At 40.8% G+C, this 6,406-nt stretch overlaps 1 protein-coding gene across 1 annotated transcript; it reads left to right on the plus strand.

The window, feature by feature from the left end:
- The first annotated feature begins 320 nt into the window (after positions 1 to 320).
- On the plus strand, positions 321 to 1,341 carry LOC111895719 (uncharacterized). Its single transcript, XM_023891792.2, has one exon. The coding sequence runs from the start codon at positions 418 to 420 to the stop codon at positions 1,171 to 1,173; it is 756 nt and encodes a 251-aa protein (XP_023747560.1). The 5' UTR covers positions 321 to 417; the 3' UTR covers positions 1,174 to 1,341.
- Positions 1,342 to 6,406: the final 5,065 nt, after the last annotated feature.

The following is a 6,406-nucleotide window of genomic DNA, read 5'->3' on the forward strand; positions in this document are numbered from 1 at the left end:
TTTGATTTGAAATTTAATTATATATGTAATAAGATGCTATAGCTGGACATCATCATATAAAGATTAGAATTAGAATGATGGTTTTCAAAAATATTTAATGTCCACATTTTACTTAGTTTTATACTGAATTGGATTTCAAATACATGTACAACAAATCAATGTAATTAATTTATACGTGTGATTTATAATTTTATATCATCCGGCATATGAAAAGAGAAAGAAAAAATTGACAAATTCGATTCTCTTTATCTTGGTTTGCTTCATCCTAAAGCTACCCTCTTAAATCATCCTCATAAATGTAACTATAACCAAAAACTTCACCTATATGTTATTCTTCTTTAACATATTTATCTTCTATAACAAGGCCCCTTCTTCTTTATATACGGATCACCCACCAAAACTTCCACAAAATCAACCATGAAATACAATGAGCTTTCCCATTTCAGCCATCCTCAACATCGGCTCAAACCAGGCTACACCGAGATCCCATTCAAGTGTGATGGATGCAAGGAAGTTGGTATAGGTTCCTATTACAAATGCACAACATGCAACTACGATTTGCACGTGCATTGTGCCCTCCCGTCTCCTTCCATCACCCACCCTTTCTACACTAAATGTTCGTTCCAGTTCCTTATCCGTCCACCAGGTCCTATAGCCAGATACTGCAACGCATGTGAGAAAGCAGTGTCAGGGTTTGTTTACCATTGCAAGTTGTGCGGATTCGACCTCCATCCATGTTGTGCCAAGCTTCCAACTATGTTGGATGATGGGGAGGTGAAACTCTACCTTTATAGAAAGGTAGGGTCCGCATGCCACAAATGTGGCAGGAAAGGACGCAGTTGGAGTTACAGGTCCACGTGCAAGAAGTACAACTTGCACGTGGCGTGTGTAAAAGAGATGTTGGTGGAGAGTTGGCATGAGATATATTTTGGTAGGGGTGGGGTGAAGGGTAATGTTAGTGGTGATTTGTACGGACAAAATGGGAAATTTGAGACAAGAATTCCAAGTTTGAAGGGTACATTAGAAAGTTATCATCAGAATCACCAAAGCAAAGGGAAAGTGAAGAAGTGTTGTGAAATGGCTGGCTTGGCTATGCAATTTGTGATATCAGCGGTACTCGGTGATCCCACCACTCTAATTGCTGGCGTTGTTGGTTCTTTAATGTCCAAATAAATTGGCGTTAATAGATATCGGATCTTATATGAGCAAGTCTTATTATGGGTAAAATCTTGTCATTTGTACATACGTGAACTGTATGCTTGTAATTTTAAATCATGGTACATTCAATGATAGACGAAATAAAACATATTTATTGATTATGAAGATAAAATTATTATGTAATTTTGGTTTTTACAAGCTTAAAAGCTTAAGTCTTTTATTGAAAAAGAAATAGTCCACTACAACTGAATTAGAGTAAATTACACGATTCGTCCCTTGTACACGTGTCAAAATGCACGTTTAGTCCATATTTTCAAAAATTAACTCGGAGCGTCCCTCTTACTGTTAAAAGTTACACGTTTCGTCCCTGGCAGGCATAAAATGACTATATTGCCCTTTTCTTTTCTTTTTTCATTTATTTTTTGTTTACTTCTTATTTATTGATTATTTATTATCTAAAATAATTATTTATTGCCTTTAGAAAAAGAGTTGAGCCTTAAACCTTAAACATGTCTCCCCTCCATCATCACCACCCAACCAACTGCATCATTCCGACTTGCCAGAAACATCTCCGATAGCCACCATCCTCTTCTTCCGACTGTAAATTAAAAAGAAACTTGATATCTGTTACGACTCAAATCCCACGTTGCAATGATGAAATCCCCAAAACTTAAGGGATTACTTTTTCAATTCAGCAAAAAACATTTCCTGGCAAAAACCAAAACTTCATATGATCATACAACCCCTAAGCCATGGCTTCAATCAACAATTACGTCTTCTCAACCTACAAACTCTCTCCACTGAAAAGACCCATCTCACCTTTAAACCCTTTTATCCTTCCATTCATCTAAATTTTTTCACTTAATCAAGAAACAATCATGTCATCAAATCCATCACAGAGGAAACATAAGTGGTAATGGAAAAGATTTGCATCTCCGATCTCAAAGAAGATGAACAAATTGGAAATGGATTAGAATAGGGAAACAAGGATTTTATTGTTCGAGATGGACCACCAGCCACGTCTGACAATTGTTTGATGGTGGAGCAATCACATAAGAAAATGAAGTTAATAGATTTGAGACGATGATGTGCAGGTCCGACGGAGGTGTAGATCAGAACGATATTCGCACTGACGGCTCCAACACCAAGTGTGCAGATGATGATTACGAAGACGATGGTGCACAGGTGACAACGACGGTGATGTTCTTTTCTATCTCAGTAGCTCCGACGATGGTGGTCAAGTGAAGTGCACAGGTGGCGACGGAGGCGATGTTCTTTTCTACATCGTTCTTCGTCTCTCTTTCCCTCTTTGTGTAGCGTCGGCAGCTTGAATATGAGAAAGAACTAATGAATGTTGAGGGTAGGGTTAGAGTCGTTAAGGGGTTATTGTATTGGGCCTATTTTATTTTATTTTTATAATTGTTATTAATATAAACAAATTTAAATAAATCAAAAAAGAAATAGATAAGGGTAAATTTGTCTTTTTAGGTACAATTAATGAAATTAGGGACGAAACGTGTATTTTTTTACGATATAAGGGACGATCCGAGTTAATTTTTTGAAAATAGGGACCGAACGTGCATTTTAGCATGTGCACAAGGGACGATTCGTGTAATTTACTCACTGAATTATAAGAAGCGGCTCACCACCACACAAATATATAACCTAAGACTACTAATATTATAATAACAAGTAACTAATCACATCTAAACAAGATCCCCTAGATGCTGGAAAGTCTATCATATTTATTAATCACAAAATTTCTTATATATTCTTCCTAAATATTTAAATATCGTATTTAACCGACCTGAACTTTAAATATCGTATTTGTCATTTTTAATATTTTTTAATATCATATATACCAAAATGTATTTTAGAAACAATTTTTATTGACTTGTAATCATTTTTTTTATCATTTTAAAATCATTAAAACTAAAAGACATTTTAAATAAACAACTTTGCCCTTGGTTCTAAATTCAAATACAACAACAAATCAAGTGAATATCTAAATCGCAACCTGTTTCTTCGATTATAATCCTCCGCTTCTTCGACTGCAACTTGGTGGCTTCTTCCCTATCGTACACGAGCAACCTCTATTCCCTCATGTTATCACAGTTCAGGCGATGAGGTTTATTGGTCGTCTTCCTCACCATCGTCGGTGTTTCCACTCGACCGTTGGCATCTCACCATTTTCTTTCTTCCTTACGTCTCTTACTTATTGCAATCGTTATTAGCAACATGTATTTATGCCCTTTTCCTTATATCATCTTCTTTATCGGAGACAACATGTGGATATTTCATTTAAAGAGTTCAAAGCTCAACATCGCTGTAACACCGAAAATTTCAAAACAATTTTTCATTTAAAATAATCGTTTAATTCTTAAAAACACTTTGCTTAAAATCTCATTCATAATCGAATTACAAAACATAACTCCATTTTCACTTGCATGATAAACCAGGATCCTCAAAACATGACTCTTTCTCTGGTGTGTACAATCGAGCCAGTGTCGTCCCGTGATACTGTGATAACCTGAAACACATAACACAAAACACTGTAAGCACGAAGCTTAGTGAGTTCCCCAAAATACCGCATACAACACATACGCCACTCAAGTCTATAATACGACCCCCTGGTCGATGTGTCTCAGCGGGACCCTCCAGTCCCGTAGCTCGTTGGGCCCTCCGGCCCGGTCTGTATCGTTGGACCCTCCGGCCCGGTCTGTATCGTTGGACCCTCCGGTTCGGTCTATAACATCATACCACATACATATAACACATAGAACATAATCTCATACATAACACGTAAGACCCTCTGGTCATCGCATAATACCACTCTAGGTAACGTATAGTGAGAAGACTCACCTGCTACTGCCAACTGAAGAATCAAGATCACGCTGCTCCGACCAGCGTCACGAACTCCACCACTGAATCACCGAAACCAAATAAATACCAACAATAACCAAAATACCCCTGGAAGTCAACTGGTCAACTCTTGGTCAAAGTCAAAGTTCTCAGTTAAAGTCAACCCTCCTGACTGACTCTACTCGCCGAGTCAACCCGCTGACCCGTCGAGTTCCCATGCTCTGAAACTCCCATAACACGACTCAACTCGCCGAGTCGCCCCAAGATTCGCCGAGTTCCAGAACTCTGATTCGAACCGTACTCAACTCACTGAGTCATCCCTTGACACATCGATTCACAGCTTAACCAGGGAAGATTAGGACTTCACGACCCGACTCATCGAGTCCAAGAACAGACTCGCCGAGTCCAAGGCAACATTCAACATACTCGCCGAGTTGTTCTTCCAACTCGTCGAGTCCCTGCCTATCTTCATCCTACTCGCCGAGCATACCCATATGACTCGCCGAGTACCTCTAGTTCTTAACCCATATAGTGGCTTTCTAAGCCATGCAGGGGCTCCAATCCATAGATCTACCCTTCTACAACCCACCCATCACGTTAAGTAGCGAACTTTACGTGAATCCAAAGAGATCTAAGCCCAAAACACTCTTGGGCTAAGGTTTGGGACAAAAGAACTTTACCAACAACTCTTGGGCATAGACTTTAAGGCTTTCTGGATCATTAACAACCTAGATCTGAGGTAGCAACCTCAGATCTTACACCAAACTCGAGATGGTCCTCATTTATCCCCCAAAAACCCCACAATTGATAGATCTAGATGCACAAAAGCTCAAGAACAGATTATTACCTCAAATGCAAGCTCCCACCGAAATAGACTTCAGATCTATACCACTACCTTGCTGAAATCCCTTATCCTTCAAGTTCCCTTTTCAAGGTTTCTTTTCCCAAAGCTCCAATTTCACTATCAATGGAGTTCCACTCGATTTCTAGGGTTTGTAAGCTCTCAAGGGTGGTAAGGAGGCTGAAGAGAGGATGTTATGTTCTCTATATAGGGAACAACCCCCGGAATTAGTGTTTTCTCCATACAGCACCAACTCGCCAAGTCCACCCATGCGACTCGCCGAGTTGGTTACTTAACACGTGACCCGAGCGCGACTCGACTCGCCGAGTCCATCTATCGACTCGCCGAGTCGACCTTCTTATTTACACTTTTTAGCCCTTCACCTATACTTCTGAATTTCCGGGATGTTACAATTCCCCCCCACTTAAATTAGGCTTCGTCCTCGAAGCCTGCTGCAGCACACAATTCCAACTACCATTCCCACAACGCATCTCCTGGAATCAACCGACTCAGATTCCTCCAACACTGTTACCAAAATCCCTATAAATTCTGACTCCTTCTCACAGAGTCGCGACAATCGCTTCAAGCCGGCCACCGGCTTCTGTCTCTGATTACAACCTTTATTAGCCAAAGGTCACCCGATGATACTTTCATCACTCCAAATCACAACAATCATTAAATCCCTACCAAGCTAGATATCACCCTGAACCACCGAGTCCTGACCCGGTACCGAATGCTGGGACTTATCCCGCTTCCCTTCGAAATCCAACTCTTTTCCTTCCGTGCTGACAGGATGGCTCACCTTGCAGCTCCTGAGCAACTACCATGAGCTCTTCCTCAAAATCGCATATACGTGCTGAGCCTGCTCTACATCCTTGGGTTGAAAAAAAAAATTGACACACTGACGATACCATCAGACATCCCCAGGATGAATTACCACTATATACGTAACCTCCTGTTCACAACCATACTTAAATCCAAGGCTCTATAATTAAATCTCATCCGGACTTCTTTGGTTCTAAACCACCGAAGATTCTTCCGCAACCTCAACAGACACCCAACCCGGATGTGCTTCCATACCACTGGCACAGACACAGTGTTCAACCCTCATACTCTTAATCATCCATTTTCACTACTGCTTTCACTTCCGTGAACCAACACTCCCTCTCGGAGTTACATACCTTTCTCTTTCCTTTCCCAAGGAAATCTACTTGTCAACCTTGCCACTTCAGACAAGTGCCACGGTGCTCACACCCCACTCTACACTATCCCTCGTAGGGTAACCGCTACTCCATGTGTCGCACATGCTCTAAATCTGCTCGCAAGGACTCTCAGATCCATGCACTACCCCTCCCCAGCAACTGGGGGTCCGACACCTCCTCCTATACAACAGCTCAAAAGGTAGCATACCAATGCTCGATTGATGGCTGTTGTATAGGAAAAACTCAGCCAAGAGTAAATACAAGTCCCAACCCCCTCCGAAATCTAATACACATGCCCGAAGCATGTCCTCGAGCGTTTGAATCATCCGCTCGCTCTGAAGTG

The sequence above is a fragment of the Lactuca sativa genome, chromosome 7 (assembly GCF_002870075.4).
Source record: "Lactuca sativa cultivar Salinas chromosome 7, Lsat_Salinas_v11, whole genome shotgun sequence".
NCBI classification, from domain to species: domain Eukaryota; kingdom Viridiplantae; phylum Streptophyta; class Magnoliopsida; order Asterales; family Asteraceae; genus Lactuca; species Lactuca sativa.

Excerpts from the sequence above, each read along its gene's own strand:
- LOC111895719 (XM_023891792.2), top strand. The coding sequence starts at position 418 with ATGAAATACAATGAGCTTTCCCATTTCAGCCATCCTCAACATCGGCTC.